The sequence below is a fragment of the Coniophora puteana genome, assembly GCF_000271625.1.
Source record: "Coniophora puteana RWD-64-598 SS2 unplaced genomic scaffold CONPUscaffold_9, whole genome shotgun sequence".
NCBI lineage: Eukaryota > Fungi > Basidiomycota > Agaricomycetes > Boletales > Coniophoraceae > Coniophora > Coniophora puteana.
In genome coordinates, this window is record NW_006913061.1 from 1,899,731 (window position 1) to 1,914,350 (window position 14,620).

The following is a 14,620-nucleotide window of genomic DNA, read 5'->3' on the forward strand; positions in this document are numbered from 1 at the left end:
GGATAGAAAAGGTAGCTGAACGTCTTGGTTTCCCCCTCGCACCAGTACAGCCCACCACCACTTGATGAGCGAGGGTCAGCAACGCCAGTGGACCCATATGAACTCAATCGGCCAAAAAGAATACAAGAAAACGACGCAGATTTTGACCCTCAAACAAGCTCAACGCAAGGGCGAGCCATGAAGTTTGGGAGGTTTCACTCGGTTTAAGCAATGTGTGTTTGCTTGAAGCGGCAACCAAGCAGACATTGCCAGAACGTCATGTGGTATACTGGCAGCTTCGCCGTCAAAACACTCGGTTCCGAATTACGCAACATAGAAGAAGACTAGACTACCCTAACCTAGTGTTTCAGATAAATCGTCAAGAGGTCGTACCAATGCAGTAGTATGGAAGTAAGTAAAAACGGAACATAGAAAAATCAAGGTCATGACATGGTGGTGATGATGAGGTGGAGTCGAGTTGGAGTTGCCACTGATCACTCGTACGGCATGTTCTCAACCGCATCCTGCAGCGAAGTCCAATTCGAGAGCACATTCTCAACAAAGCTCTGCTCGTCTCGCGCAAACTGCTGGGCCGCCTGCGAAAGCAACGCATTCTCGCGGTTGTGCAGCACAACGCGGAGCTCGTGCCACATGCTACATACGACGATCATGATGAGTAAAAAGCTCGCAGGAAGAGAAAAGGATAACAAAGACACGCACCAGGCTCGGATGAATACGCGTCGCGCGAGCAAGCTCTGGATCGTGGCCTGGTCCTTCCCGATGAGTGCAGCAATGCGGTCCGCTTCTTCCTGCCATCTGTCTTTCTGCGCTGCCTTGACCCCTTCCATCTTCATCGAGTTGGTGTCCACACGCTTCTTGAGCTTCTCGACACTATCGCCGGATAGACGGTCGTGCCGGATGAACAGATCACGCGTGGCTATGTACAAGTCTCGTTGACTCTGGAGAATGTTGTATTAGTGAGTGAACGGTGGTATCAGTATCAACGATAGCACGCCCACCTTCAGAGACTCCAAGGTGGAATATAGCAGCGCATTCGTCTAGATCCCTCATCAGCTCAGAATTCGGAAATTCCTTGATACGCATTGCTTACCCGCTGTTCCACCAGGTCCGACTGCCTTCCCGTATGCGTCGCAATGTGCTCAATGCCCTGCCGCACCCCTTCGCACAGCTCACACGAATCCCCTCTCCAACACCGCTCGTTCACCTCCGCAACCACGCGGAACACATTCGTGAGCCGTGCCAGATCCGCCTGATCGTCCGAAACAGCATGGTCCGCATTCCCATCAGCAAAGAGTGTAGAGCCGGTCATAATCGAGGCCGTTGACGAAGCCATATGATCGTCGGTAGTAGGAGAAGGCCGCAAGGAGGCAGGGTCCCGAGCAGCGATGCGGGAGGCGGGAGCGGGCGCGAAGAGATGGAACGCGAAGTGAGAAGGCAAGAAGGAACGCCGGAGGTTCGAAGGGACCCGTACCGCTGCTGCCTCCCGCCGCCTAATGATACGCTCCGCGAGGACGCATATCTTCTGCCACTGCTCGATCAAGGGGATGATCTTTCCCTTGACGATCCTGAAGAGAGCAACAATTATGTAGTGCCATGGTAATTGCTAGGGATCTGACTTACGCAAGCTTATCTTCGAGGTCACTTGGGATAGTCATCTCTTCGATCCTGTCCACCCGTTTGCTCGCGGATTCCTCTTCGAGCGAGACAGAATTGTGCTTTCGCCACGCTTCCAGGGCGGGTTCGGTAAGGAAGACCGCCAATAGGCCGTCTTCTTTAATAGCAGGGTGGTTACTGGACGAGGTAAATAAGTAGGCGCTCGTGGCCGTCGCAAGTTAATGACGTACACGACAAAGTTCAGGAACCGCATAAGACCCTTCCTTCACATTGAAGTGAGCAAAATCCAATGGATCTATATACCTATGAGAATATACATACCTCCGCTGCTCAGTAAATGACGCATCGGCTGAAGGTAGTTTCTTGAGCACGCGTAGATCCAGTGAAGGAAAGGGCTTACGTTGGACGCGCTTTGGAGGTAGAGCTGGCAAGAGTCGAAAGGGGTATCTTCTCACTAAGCAATCCCACAAAAACACAAACTCAGAATACCGCCTGTGCACAGGAGTGCCCTTCTGAAAGACGACGCGTCGCATCAGCCCACGAACATTCTTTCAACAAATAACCAGAACAACGCACATCCGTCGTGACCTCGTACACGGTGTACTTGTTCAGCAAGAACCCCTGCTGCCCCTGTATCGACACGTGTACCGACTCCTGCTTCCTCCACCAGTCGTGCGGCAAACCGCTACCCGCGACGCTCGACGTGCCGTTCGCCGTGGCATTCCGCGGCGCGGTAGCAGCACCTCCGCCGCTGAAATCGGACTGCCCTGCCGGGAAGCGCGGCGCGCTCCACGGGTCGTCCGGGTAGCTCACGGTCGGGGCGCGCACGGGGCCCGAGTTCTGGCGGTAGTTGGAGTAGGGGACGGCGAAGTTGGATGCGCTGGGCTGGATGGTGTCGAGGTTGAGGCTCGGCTCGGGGAGGTTGTTCTCCGAGGCGAGGGCGGCGACCTGTTCGACACTGATATCTGGATGGGAAGCCATCAGATGTCAGCTCGGGCCGACCAAAGCTATACCCAACAGTGCCAAAAGAGAGGAACGTACCGCTGCCGGACTGTGCGAGTGCGACGAGGGCCAGGGCGACGAAGAACTCGAGCTTCGAAACGCGCGGCCGCGAGCTCACCAGGTTCACGATCTGCGCATATATCCCGTTAGGCACGGCTTTGAGAGCTCGGTTGCTTATGACCACGACGCACCCGGTCGACCGTCGCAGCCGGCAACGACGACGTCGCCAGCACCCTAGAGAGCGAGTTGACCGACACTTCGCCCAGACCGGCACTATCCACCGCCGTGAACGCCTTGTTGTATATCGGCGGCACCGTCGCATCAGCTATGGGTCCGAGTCACGTCGTTTCAGCGTCCCTTCTCCCACTTCCTGGAGTAGAGATTATAACACAGTACCTATCACAGAGCTGAATCCGCCAGCAGTAGAAATGGGCATGGGAGGCGGGGAGGGTGTCGGAGCGGCACTCCACGGATCGAGTCCATCCTGATCGTAGACGGAGGCAGCGAGCGGGTTGTTGATTTCGTCGACGAAGCTTCCGCCGAAGCCGTTGGCGTTGGTGCCCGCGGTGCTGTAGCGCTGTGCGGCGCGGGGTGCGTTGAACATGGGCGGTCGTGATAGCCGTACGCGCAAGGGAGACTTGTGGTGTTGTTCGGGACAGACCACGGTCCACTGCCAGAAGCTTGCCGGCCGAACAGGCGCCTGCGTCACACACCGTCTCAAACAGGAACATAACAAGCGACGTTACCATCATCATATCACCGCTCCCATCTCACACAAGCAAACAATGAGAAAGCAAAGAGAGTAGCAAGGTATGATTGCATTCATTATATGGAAACAGTTAGCAGGCCGGTATCGCATATTCATATATCTCCAACATCTCTCGCAACCACTCGAGCGTCTATACTCTGCGACCCCGTTCCATCCAAAAAGCAACATCCAAAATCAAGATTGACCATCGGTAACCTTGGCCGCAAAGTGGAGCGTCCAGCTTGACAGCAGCCGCTTCGCATTGACAGTGTCGCCGTCCAATCTGTAATAACATGTCAGCAAGAGTCGTCTGAGCAAATTCATTCGAGAGGACGTACCCAGGAGTACCGTAAGTCAACGGCGCAAGGAACATAAACATCAAGAACAGAGCAAAAATAAAGAGACCAGTGATAACAGGACCCCGGATGCCCAGATCCGCATACTGCGACGGGCGCATCTTGGTCGAGCGACCAGCGATAGATACAGGGAAGTTGATCGTTTCGGAGATTACAAAGTTCAGCACGGCCCCTGCTACCATCGCGGACGCGAGGTGTGATGGCAGGTAGTGGTGAATGAACAGCTGGCGGCCCATCAGGAAGAAGGGGAGATAGTGCACGGCCCATACGAGGACGAAGAAGCCGGCCGAGTTCCACAGGCGGTTGCGGACCTCTGTTTGACAAGGGCATTAACATCGCTGACCGCAGGCATTCAATTCAACACTTACCATCGGGGACAGGGTAGACATCACGGCGACGAGCCAACAGGTCAGCGCCGACAATACCGAAGTAGATCGACAGCGCGACAACAGAGGCCCACCAGCCAATAAGGTTACCAATGAGATAAATCTGCTTCTGGGAGTCATTCTCTGTCCAGAAGCTGATGCCACTGATGAGGAACGGCCAGTTGATCGGGCCAGATGCGTAAGGGTGCGAGGCCGTCAGGCCAGCGTTGTGCTGGAGCATCAGCACCTGGAGCTCAGCAAACTTCCTAAAGAAACCCAGCTTCTTGGGCTCCTTGGGCTGCTGGTTCTCAAGATCGACAGGTGCTGCACAAGCGTAAGCCACATTGAACGAGAAACAAAATATATCAACGCACCGTCCGTCTCAAGAATATCGCTGACAACCCAAGCAGCTGACTTATCCGTCGGGTTCTTGTTCCCGTTGACCTCCTGCTGCTTGAACGCCCATTCGGGCAGCTGGCTGCTATACGTCCACATGCTCACGCGCGTTGGGACGTGAACAAGGCGGAAGTGACTCGACTTGCTCTTCCACGCCTCGGCAATGACACCGTCGACGACCTCCAGGTGGAACAAAGTGTCGTTGTAGCGGGTCTGATCTTCCCTGGGCCACGTCGTGAACTCCTGGTTGGTGGCCATCAGTGACGAGGCGACGTCGTGTGTCATGAGGAGAGTCTGAGTGTTGACGTGCAGCAGCTGAATGACATCCTCGTGGCGGACGATGCGAGCCTGGTGCCAGTCGGGGAGAGATTTGGTGGGGATAATTTGCCAGTGGTTGTTGGTGTCGTCATGAGCGTAGCCAGTAACCTGCTGTCCTGCGAAAACGTCAATGCCAAGTCGATGTCTAAGGCAAATTTGACATACCCTGGCTACTAATGCGACCATCGTCATACCTCAAAGGGTAAGTCTCGGGGTGTGAATGGAGGAAAACCTTAGTATCCTTGTGTTTGATGGTGATAATGTCGTAATAATGGAGGTCTTGACTGTTCATGAGAAGTTCGTTACCGATCAACGTCTCCTGGAACGCCGGGCTCATGAAGGAATCGCCAGCGCCAGAGTAGATGAGGACCGTAAAGTGGAACCAGAAGAATATCAGGTAGAGGACAACAGGCCAGGCTATAAGACCAGCGGCGCGAGCACCGAAATGTTTCCAGAAGTGTTCCTACAAGCTATGAGCAACATTCACAACACGTCAAGAGAGTTGCTCACCATGGTATAACCATTCTTCTTCCAGTCCAACATGTCCCAGAGGTCAATGAGAACGGCAATGCCGATCGTCACAACCGTCAGGACACCGTTCACCTTGGAACCCCAGGTACAAGCCATCCAGAAACCAGTCCCGAAGAGCCAGCTCCACCATTCGACTGAGAACTCGCTACAACACGTAAGCATACACAGCACTATCCCAGCGAGAGGCAAAGCTTACTGGTAACGCAGCTTGCGCCAGCGGATGTAAGAGTAAATGGTCATCGACATGAAGAAAATGAAAGGAGCATCGAGCAACATCAGACGAGACTGGGCGATGTGTGCGTTGTCTGCAGCCGCTGCTTAGCAAGTTTCAGCTCAAATCCTCAATTGTTGACTCACCAAAAAGAATAATGGAAGCGGAGAAAGCAGCGACAATGGTCGAGTAGCCGCTCTCCTTCATGATAGCGTACACAGCCGGGACCGTCAAGCTACCAAAGATGGCTGGCATGGCGCGCATGCCGACGTATGGGACATGGTTCTCCGTGTAGCTGTCGCCGATGTTGTCGAACGTGAAGTTGCCATCGAAGCCAACGAACCAGCCGGCAAGGCCGAAGAGAAGCTTGGTGAGCGGTGGGTGGACGTCAAAGTAGTATTCGCGCAGGATGTAATAGGCCGCGAATTTGCCAAAGTGCACTTCGTCGAACCTGTATTATAGACCTTGAGCACGCAAGGAACGAGGGATGGGGAGGAGTCGGTGCGCACACTACTTGGTCTGGGTGGTTGATTTTGTAGAAGCGGAGCGCGAACGCGAGGGTGGTGAGCACGCCGACCACGGCCATGCTGGCGCGCGGCGTGTCAAGGAGCTGCTCCCATTGACTGCGCGCCCTCTGCAAGTAAAAATCATAGCAAATTCAACGCAAAAACAAAAGCGAGGTCAGCCTCCATGCGCAACCAAACATAAGCGCCCTGCGCGCAAGCACGCACCGGGTTCTGGTAGACAGTGTTGACGTGGTCCTCTCCGTCCTGGTCATAGGCACCTGCTTGACCAGAGCCACCTGGGACCCTGCGTTGGCGTATAGTTGAGTCGCTCGACATGGCGAGGAGGGGAGGGGAGGGAGGGTGCACTCAAAGTGCGGATGCAACGCTTGTTCAACCAGACGCGTTCCTAAATCCAGGCCATCGTGTCAACCTGCCTTCGGGGTCCTCGTCCTCATGACACCTCCATGCAAGACGTCATTCCGTAACACGACATTTATTTCACCCAGTAGTACTACATGGTATACAAGACAATTGCAATACATTGAACACTCTAAAGTTGCTTTTAATCCTGAATCTGGACCTTGATGGCTCCCTGCGTAGGGTCTGCCGCGACGTGGAAAGCCTTGACAGCGTCCTCCAGCTTGAAGCGGTGGGTGACGAGCGGTTTCAAGTTGATCAACCCTGCACTAACAAGACGAATAGCCTTGGGGTACTGAGAAACCAATCAGTACCGACAAATCCAAGTTTACGACTGATTGCTGGAACAAACCTGGTGAGCATATCGGTACTGGAACTGCACATCAATTTCGTTTGCAGAAAGGTGCATGAAAGGGAACTACAAAAAATAGTTAAATCAGCCAGAGCAGGATCCTCAATAACGTCAATACACACATTCTGTTCGTTCTTGCCGACACCAATGATGAACACCTTGCCTCCAAACGCCGTGGACTAATAATAGTCAATCAACCACACCATCATTCAATAAATATAAAAACGCACATATATCGCAGAATGAATGCTGCTCTCAAACCCAGTGCACTCCAATACAACTTTGACACCGAGCGGCGTCCCGGCCGTCTCCTTGATCTTCTTCGCAGCCTGCTGAGCAGTGTCGTTTCTGTCAATCAACACCGTGCGCACGCCCGGGACGAGCTTCTTCGCAAACTCGAGCCGGCTCTGGAAGAGATCGGTGATGACGATGGGCTCAGCGCCGGCCGCACGGGCTGAGAGAAGGGAGACGAGGCCGATGGGGCCGGCACCACTGTGAAGTTATTCTTCAGAGTCGAACATGAGAGTGGGAGGGAAGGATGGCTTACCAGATAAGAGTGGGGTCGCCTAGACGCAGACCCGAACGCTCCAAACCTGCGAGTGCGACCGACAGAGGCTCACACAGGGATCCTTCCTCGAACGAGACAGATTCGGGGAGTGCATGGAGCCATTCAGCGGGGTGCAGGTGCCAGCGGGTCAGGGTTCCGTGGAAAGGAGGGGTTGAGAAGAAAACAACATCAGGGCCTGCAGCATGAAGAAGTCAAACGATGGTTCGTTATGCGCATATGAGTATGGTACACACAGGCATTGTACCGCCCCGTGCGGCAATACTCGCAGGATGGCTTCGAGCACGGGACACCAGCCTCGATGGCAACACGGTCACCTATACATTCATTCTCTGAGCAAGATGTAATCAAGTGAGCAAGATCGCGAGCACGCACCGACTTTCCACTGCGTCACTCCCTCGCCCACCTCGACGACCTCACCCGCAGACTCGTGTCCAGAGCCACACTAAGTTGACCAACTCTTAGATCCAAATATCCGGGATTATCATGATACAACTCGACGAACCTCGTCTGTCACGATCATCGAGTCCCCGATGCGCCCATGCTTCCAGAAATGCACATCACTCCTACAAAGTCAAACAGCCTATCAGCTTCCCCGGCCGATATATGCACTCTCCCCGCACATATGCCTCAAATGATAAAAGAACACACCCGCAAATACCAGTCGCACGGACATGCAACAGCACCTGTCCAGGGCCCGGCTTCGGGCGAGGCTTCTCGACAAGATGGATCTCATGTGCCGGGTTATAGAACGCCGCGATGTTCGCGTCCGCCTTGGGCGTCTCGCCCTCCGCAAGGACGCGGAAGGACGGGTCCTGGAGCACCTTGAGCGGGCTGTAAACTTCGGCGAATCCACCGTCTGGCATGCTGCTTGTGCGATCTGGAAGAAAAGAGATGGGTTTGGAGGAAAGAAGGGGAAGCTAGGGAGGATGAGCGAGGCGGGGAGAAGATATACTCATGCGCATTTCAGGGGCTTATGAGAGTTCACTCGACCTCAGTCACGCTGGGATCCGTGATCGATTGATAGCGCGTCTCACGTGTGGGGCCCGCGCGCCAAGCGGTCCGGAGCGACGAGGATAAATGTTCGATAAAACGTTTGAACCTCGGCAGTAGGGAGTAGCCATGATAGGTCCGTTCCGACCTCAGCAGGCCCAAAGGTCGAGAACATCATGCGGGGCTGGAAGAACTAAAGCATAGGACGAGCCTCGTTTCAGTGACTAATATACAGATGTCCTTCAAAAACGAACTCCAAAAATTAAACCGTGAAATTTCTATGATACCAAATTCACGACAGGGTATTCACGACAGCATACGTCGACGTCCAGATCCGGCACACAGGGATGAGCACTCTAGCCTTGTCCCGACCCAGTGAAGCGCTTGAATGTAAAGCTGTGGAAATGCAAGTCAGATCCGAGTATCATATGCGTAGACTCCAAACGGTAACGCACCCCAAGAACGCCAAATCCTTGTCGGAGCCGACCTTCTCCACGCCGTCCAGTTGATCCGGAACGTTTCCCAGCTCGTCGGTCGGAAAGTATGATGTATCAGTGATCGATGATAGCGCAGGCACGAATGGTGGCGAGATGTATCGGAGGCCGTTCCAGTCCGCGCCGAAGAAGAAGGGGTGGTTCTTGACCTGTGCCGCGCCCATCCGGTCCTTTGCCCAAGTCATCATGCTACAGAGGAGTAGATGAGAACAGGCAGTAAGACATCTTCTTCAGCACATACCTTCGAATGAGGTGCTCAGCTTCTTGGCTGATGTGAACCTCTTCAGGGAAGTACAAGTAGTGAGGCCACTCGATGATCTTCTTGTACGTGTCGCTTGGGTTCTCCGAGCAGAACGGCGCGTATCCCACCAAGCATTCGAACATGATGGCGCCGAGTGACCACCAGTCACACTCCTTCCCGTATCCCTTGAGCATGAATACTTCTGGCGCGATGTAGTCCGGTGTTCCTGAAATTGGTTTAGACATGGAAAAGATCTAGCTCCCGCTGTATTCGACATACCGACTGTAGAGTATGCCTTTGCATGAAAATGAGTGTTTGTTGCTACAACGATCACAATGCAGTACTTACCAGCTTCCGGCGGTTGGCTTTCCAGGTGGCGATCTGCTCGCGGCTCATTGTCAGGTTAATGGGGTTTACTTGCACACTGTTCCGTGCGGGGTCTCGCTGCTTCTCCTGATCGAGCAGTCGCTTGTAGAAGTCCCCATCCGAAGTCTTGTGCAATCCAGTCGAGAGACCAAAGTCTGACAGCTTCAAGTGCCCATTCTTATCGATTAGGATGTTGTCAGGCTTAATATCTCTGTTGATGCCATCAGCATCAGTTGTCCTGGGGAAGCGGCCTATAGATACTCACCGATGGATGTAGCCCAGGTCATGGACGGCCTCGATGGCAAGAATGCACTCGGCCATGTAGAAGCGAGTGACATCTTCTGAGAACACATCGTACTTCATCAACATGGTCATGAGGTCACCACCGGGAAGAAACTCCATGATGAGGTAGAGATAGAGGGGATCCTGGAAAGAGTAGAAGAGCTGCACGACCCAGGGCGATGTGGACTCGGCGAGGAGGTCACGCTCAGCTCGGATATGCGCCAGCTGATCACGCTTCAACATCTCCGCCTTCTGAAGGGTCTTCATGGCGTACACCTTGGCCGTGTCCGTCTTCTGAACCAATCTCACCTGGACAGTCGCGTGGTTAACACGAGTTTTTTTTGTGAATTTTCTTGAGTAGAACTTACTTCACCAAAAGCGCCCTTGCCGATGACCTTGATGGTGCGGAAGTCGTTCAGTGAAATCTTGGTTCTCCGCAGACGCAGGTGCTGCGACTCCAGCTTGCGGTACTTGCGGATTTCGCGCTCCTTGGCCTCGTTGGGCATCGGCGCCGCGTTCAGCTTTTGCTCGAGCTCGGTGCGTCTGCAGCGAATCGTCAGGCTCTCTTGCATTCTACCACCGCGAGCGCACTGAGTTTGTACCTCTTATTGCGCTCGATGGCAGCATCGACGGAGACCTTGTAGAAGGACTCCATCTTGAGCTTGGTGGCAGTCGCGCGTGCCACGGCATCGGAGGAGAAGCCTTCGGTAGAGCGTTCAAAGTAGACGTAGTCCTCGCCTCTCTGCCTGCTGCTGGTCTCGGATGGGGGACGCGGGGAGGGCGGGGCCTGTACCGTGGGCGGACTTGGCAACGGTGAGGCGTTGTTTGCTTGTCGTGCCTCAAGCGAGGAGCGTTCCATACTGTAGAGTTCGTGCTAAACTTGGCGTGCAGAGGTGGATATCGTGGTTAAAGAAGAAGAAAAAGGGAGGAAAATGAAAGGAGAAAAAATGTGGTGGTCGTGAGTCTTGCGGGGGTCGTTACTATTAGCTGATCAGCGGGAAAGGCAACACGGCTCGGCTGTGGAGAGTCTGTAAGACACGCGCGTTGTGAGGGAAACACCTGTCAACTCACAAGATCGGAACATCTGTATCATTTCGGGCTGCCGATCCGTGCTACTTAGGACCCGAACTTTGTAACGCAAAACGCGTGAAGTTGTATCAAACCGATTTCATCCCTATGGACGTTACGTCGTGGCACTAAGAGGAAGAAGACACAGACAACTCTACTACAACCCAACACCTTGGATAGTTTCTCATCGTGTGCCAGCAGATAAAGAAGCCAAAGGTGCGTAATATCGCAAGCCATTCGCAACATGCTGCGGCCACGCGGCCCTCAGGCCTCAAGCTCAAGGCTAATCACCTGACGGGAAAAAGGTTTTTCTCCCACCATCCTCTGGCGGCGCGTTTTCGCTCTTGTTTGTTTCTAAAGCTCTTGCCAAACAACAACCTCCCGATTCGGACACTTACACCTCGCCTCGTTGCTCCTCAAGCTTCGTGAGAGGACCGAGACAACCCCTTTCACCGCATCCTCCTTCGTTCGATTTCCGAGCGCATATCTTCAAAATGGCGGAACTAACGCTCGACACGCTGATGGACGATGGCAACTTCCTGGGCTCGGAGCGCGCCAGAATCGAGAACCAGGTCATCTTGGATGAGCTCGAGCGCAAGAAGAAGGCGCGCAACATGGCCGTGCCCACGGATGACAATCGCGTTAAAGCACGCCTGAGGGAGATAGGAGAACCAATCACGCTATTTGGTGAACGTGTAAGTCCATTCATTGCGTGCAAGGAGTTCGTGCGTTGAGAGCGTTCCAATGTCCAGGCCGCAGACCGAAGAGACCGTCTCATTTATGTTCTCTCCCAAATAAACGCGGCAAGAGGGGAAGATGCTGCCATGGATGAGGATTCCTCTTCAGAAAGTGAAGATGAGGTATGTGCTCTGCCTATTTACTATTCATGCAGCCCCCGCTCAACCCTCGTCCATCGCACAGCAAGAAGAGTTCTACTCCCTCGGCTCGCTCGAGCTCCTGGAGGCGCGCAGGCGCCTCGCAGAGTACTCGCTCCCCAGGTGGGATTTCAAGTAACAACGTGAGCTAGTAAGGTGCTTACATGTCCCCTTCATCCGTGCCCTGGCAGAGCTCAAAACCGCGTAGCACAACAGCGGATAGACGCCAAGATGAACCTGGGGAAGATCATCGACATCAGGAAGAAGGTCTTTGCTGAAGTCAAGGTACGCATCCATCAATGACGCGTAGGCGGCTGACAAGAACTGCGCGTTAGCGCTACGGAAACCTGGGCTCGCAAATTGGTGACGAACGGCCAATTTCGCAAGTTCGGTTTTCGCCAGACAATAAGATGCTTGCTACTGGAAGCTGGTCAGGCTGTGTCAAGCTATGGAATGTGCCGGCTTGCACACCAATACAAACCCTTCGAGGTCACGGCGACCGCGTTGGAGGTGTTGCGTGGCATCCGCAAGCTACCCTGTCTCAAAGTGCAGATGGCGTCAACCTCGTTTCGGGAGCATCGGACAATTGCGTCAATTTCTGGTCACTGAACAGGTAAGGAGATATTGACCCGCGGCCTTGTGCTAGTCACTGACTAGACGAAAGCGATGCACCCTTGTCCGTTCTAAAAGGTCATCAAGACCGTGTTTGCAAAGTCGCTTTCCATCCGTCTGGAAATTATGTCGGCTCGGCCAGTTTCGATACCACATGGCGGTTATGGGATGTGGCAACCACCAAGGAGCTGCTCCTCCAGGAAGGACATTCAAAAGAAGTCTACGCTATCGAGTTCCAAGACGACGGTGCCTTGGCCGCTTCAGGGTGAGTAGAACGCATCGCGTTGTTCCCTAACCGTCAGAACCCTAACTTTTGGTGCTTTCAGAGGACTCGACGCAATCGGTCGCGTGTGGGACATCCGAACAGGCCGAACAGCCATGGTCCTCGACGGCCACGTCGAGTCCATATTCTCCATCAGCTTCTCGCCCAACGGGTCAGTCCTCCCCACCCCCCACTCAAACACCTTAGACTCATCTTGCTTCCGTACAGCTACCAAATAGCCACCGGCGCCGGCGACGACACCATCCGCATCTGGGACATGCGCTCCCTCAAAGCCCTCTACACCATCCCCGCGCACCTGTCCAACGTCTCCGACGTCCGCTTCTTCCGTAGCGACGGCCTCCCCGCCGTGCGCGCCAAGCCCGACGCGACCATGAACGGGGACGAGGGCGGAGACGCGGACAAGAGCACGGACACGTCCGAGTTCTACACCGAGGACGAGTGGCGCTTCCGCTCGGGCCTGTACTTTGCAAGCGCGGGCTACGACGGGCTCGTGAAGCTGTGGAGCGCGGACGACTGGCAGCTGCTGCGCACGCTGGCGACAGATGCGGGCAAGGTGATGTCGGTGGACCTGACGAGCGACGCGCAGCTGTTGGCTTCTGGGACGTATAACAGGAACTTCCAGCTTTTCGCCCCGGAGGATCTGCCGATATAGTATTTTTGAGGATATGCTCAAGCGTGTTGTTTCCAACCTACCACCTGCGGCTACCTCCAAAGCTCACTTGATTCGTAGTGTTTGCAAGCCAACTAGCATATGCATTGGTTCCAATATATATTCAATAAGTTTAACCCAAAAACCCGAGTCCCCACATCCCTTGAGTCGAAATAAATATAACATCAACGAGTGCACAGCGCCTCCCCCAAGCGCATCTACTCAGGGAACGCCTTCGCGCGCACCGTCTTGATCCAGGCAGCCGCGGCATCGGGGTACTCCCACACCATCACGCCGCCGTTCCAGCTCTTGGCCTTGGCCTGCTGGAGGCACGTCGCGAGCGTCGCGGCGGGCATGTAGCCGGTGCTCGCGTCGCCGGCCGTAGCGGGCTTGCCGATCACGATCTTGTCGAGCGGGACGCCGGCCTTGTTGATCTGGAAAAGGGCGGAGTTGGGGAATGTGCTCGAGGAGGTCTCGAGCAGGCCGTCGCAGGTGGTGTATTCTGAGGTGCCCTCTGTGCGATGCGATGCGATGCAATGTTAGCCAGCTAGGAGGGAAGGAAGGAAGGAAGGAAGGAAGGAAGGGGAGGAGAAGGGGCAAACGCACGGTTGTAGAACTGGACATTGTACCAGTCAATCTTGCTCCCCACATTCTCATGCACCTTGCGATACGCGCCGCTCGTGTACTTGCTCGAGAACCACGGCGCCACCGGCGCATGCGTCAGAATATAATCCCCCTGCGGCAGCTGCGCGCGCAGCGCACTCGTGAACGTCGACAGCCACTGCTCCGCCTTCCCGTCCTGCTTATTGATCGCCGCAAAGTCCTCGTAGTCGACGTCGACGCCGTCGAGCCCGTACTGCTTCACCCACGCCGCAAGCTTGTTCGCGGTCGCGGTCGCGTCCGCGCCCGCGCTCGTCGGCGTGTCCGTCGATCCGAAGGCGGACACGACGAGCTTGATGCCCGCCGCGTGGTACTTGGCCTTGATCGAGCTGCGCGTCGCGGCGTCGAGCGACGCCCACTCTGTCGCCTGGTCTGCGGCGCCCGAGGTGAGCCAGAAGGAGAGCGCGCTGTGGGTGTGTAGTGTTAGATAGGTACTTCGTTTTAGAGTTGAGGGAAAGAAGGGACGCACAAGGTGTTGTAGCCCTTGACGTCGGCGACGGCCGGGGGCCCGTTCTCGCCGGATACCCACTTGTCAGAGTATATAACCCAGTGTGGAGCAGCGGGCGCTGCACGCTTCGCGAGCTCGGTGGTGTCAAAGCTGTCGACCGGCATGGCCATGGCAGCGGTCGCCGAGAGGACGGCGGTGAAAAGAGCGGCGAAGGAGGTGGAGAGGTAGACCATCGTGGGCTATCTTTCGAATGATTGTTTGAAGAAAA

The 14,620-nt window shown here is 54.8% G+C and overlaps 5 protein-coding genes across 5 annotated transcripts; 1 reads left to right on the forward strand and 4 right to left on the reverse strand.

Annotated features, from left to right (window-relative positions):
- Window positions 1-216: 216 nt before the first annotated feature.
- Window positions 217-3,269, reverse strand: CONPUDRAFT_127418 (uncharacterized protein). The gene is made up of 12 exons (XM_007772818.1): window positions 3,013-3,269; window positions 2,808-2,941; window positions 2,656-2,746; window positions 2,191-2,579; window positions 2,015-2,126; window positions 1,936-1,963; window positions 1,845-1,877; window positions 1,621-1,791; window positions 1,091-1,565; window positions 999-1,037; window positions 700-938; window positions 217-633 (listed from the first exon to the last, which is right to left on the reverse strand). The coding sequence occupies exons 1-12, from the start codon at window positions 3,218-3,220 to the stop codon at window positions 474-476; spliced, it is 2,079 nt and encodes a 692-aa protein (XP_007771008.1). The 5' UTR covers window positions 3,221-3,269; the 3' UTR covers window positions 217-473.
- A 152-nt stretch (window positions 3,270-3,421) lies between these two features.
- CONPUDRAFT_83607 (glycosyltransferase family 39 protein) lies at window positions 3,422-6,389 on the reverse strand. The gene is made up of 10 exons (XM_007772819.1): window positions 6,273-6,389; window positions 6,051-6,175; window positions 5,688-5,992; window positions 5,527-5,635; window positions 5,310-5,475; window positions 4,965-5,262; window positions 4,460-4,915; window positions 4,089-4,409; window positions 3,703-4,033; window positions 3,422-3,647 (listed from the first exon to the last, which is right to left on the reverse strand). The coding sequence occupies exons 1-10, from the start codon at window positions 6,381-6,383 to the stop codon at window positions 3,560-3,562; spliced, it is 2,310 nt and encodes a 769-aa protein (XP_007771009.1). The 5' UTR covers window positions 6,384-6,389; the 3' UTR covers window positions 3,422-3,559.
- A 159-nt stretch (window positions 6,390-6,548) lies between these two features.
- CONPUDRAFT_107682 (kinase-like protein) lies at window positions 6,549-10,665 on the reverse strand. The gene is made up of 15 exons (XM_007772820.1): window positions 10,360-10,665; window positions 10,126-10,300; window positions 9,741-10,066; window positions 9,458-9,686; window positions 9,389-9,404; window positions 9,110-9,335; window positions 8,830-9,057; window positions 7,887-8,770; window positions 7,757-7,826; window positions 7,618-7,698; window positions 7,364-7,559; window positions 7,047-7,308; window positions 6,939-6,995; window positions 6,817-6,882; window positions 6,549-6,759 (listed from the first exon to the last, which is right to left on the reverse strand). The coding sequence occupies exons 1-8, from the start codon at window positions 10,614-10,616 to the stop codon at window positions 8,731-8,733; spliced, it is 1,497 nt and encodes a 498-aa protein (XP_007771010.1). The 5' UTR covers window positions 10,617-10,665; the 3' UTR covers window positions 6,549-6,759; window positions 6,817-6,882; window positions 6,939-6,995; window positions 7,047-7,308; window positions 7,364-7,559; window positions 7,618-7,698; window positions 7,757-7,826; window positions 7,887-8,730.
- A 681-nt stretch (window positions 10,666-11,346) lies between these two features.
- CONPUDRAFT_59891 (WD40 repeat-like protein) lies at window positions 11,347-13,247 on the forward strand (the record flags this gene model as incomplete). Its single annotated transcript, XM_007772286.1, has 9 exons — window positions 11,347-11,520; window positions 11,578-11,689; window positions 11,718-11,823; window positions 11,892-11,985; window positions 12,036-12,313; window positions 12,365-12,577; window positions 12,639-12,746; window positions 12,803-12,921; window positions 12,988-13,247. 9 exons carry the CDS (start codon window positions 11,347-11,349, stop codon window positions 13,245-13,247), a joined length of 1,464 nt encoding a protein of 487 aa, XP_007770476.1.
- Window positions 13,248-13,462: 215 nt separating this feature from the next.
- Window positions 13,463-14,516, reverse strand: CONPUDRAFT_60237 (glycoside hydrolase family 18 protein; the record flags this gene model as incomplete). The annotated part of the gene is made up of 3 exons (XM_007772300.1): window positions 13,463-13,758; window positions 13,851-14,311; window positions 14,374-14,516. 3 exons carry the CDS (start codon window positions 14,514-14,516, stop codon window positions 13,463-13,465), a joined length of 900 nt encoding a protein of 299 aa, XP_007770490.1.
- Window positions 14,517-14,620: the final 104 nt, after the last annotated feature.